The sequence below is a fragment of the Penaeus monodon genome, chromosome 28, assembly GCF_015228065.2.
Source record: "Penaeus monodon isolate SGIC_2016 chromosome 28, NSTDA_Pmon_1, whole genome shotgun sequence".
NCBI lineage: Eukaryota > Metazoa > Arthropoda > Malacostraca > Decapoda > Penaeidae > Penaeus > Penaeus monodon.
The window spans coordinates 4873038-4873305 of record NC_051413.1 but is presented as its reverse complement, the minus strand read 5'-3'; the positions used below and the strand labels follow the sequence as shown (position 1 = coordinate 4873305).

At 48.1% G+C, this 268-nt stretch overlaps 1 protein-coding gene across 1 annotated transcript in view; it reads right to left on the bottom strand.

The window, feature by feature from the left end:
- The window catches only part of LOC119591307 (transcription activator BRG1-like), a gene marked incomplete at its 3' end in the record, with an annotated part of 18291 nt that overhangs the window by 6516 nt on the left and 11507 nt on the right, over positions 1 to 268 (bottom strand). The window contains 1 exon segment of the mRNA XM_037940034.1: positions 44 to 226. Within this exon segment, the coding sequence (XP_037795962.1) occupies positions 44 to 226 (183 nt within the window).

The window sequence follows — 268 nt, the reverse complement described above, 5'->3', positions numbered from 1 at the left end:
AGAGACGATAGGTTTAGCACATGCCCTGGCTCTCCTTCCCTACCTCCTCCTCTATGGTGTCATTGGAGAGAATGGCTTGCAGGAACTGCCGACGGTCTGATCCAGTAGACTTCTGATCGAACATACCAGCCTGGATGACCTTCTCGTCCATGTTGAGTTTGTAGCGGGCAGCAGCCAAGATTCGCTCTTCCACAGTGTTTACAGTCATCAGTCTCAAAACTCGCACCTGGGTAGAAAGGAATTGTTGAGGAATTATGTAAAAATATAC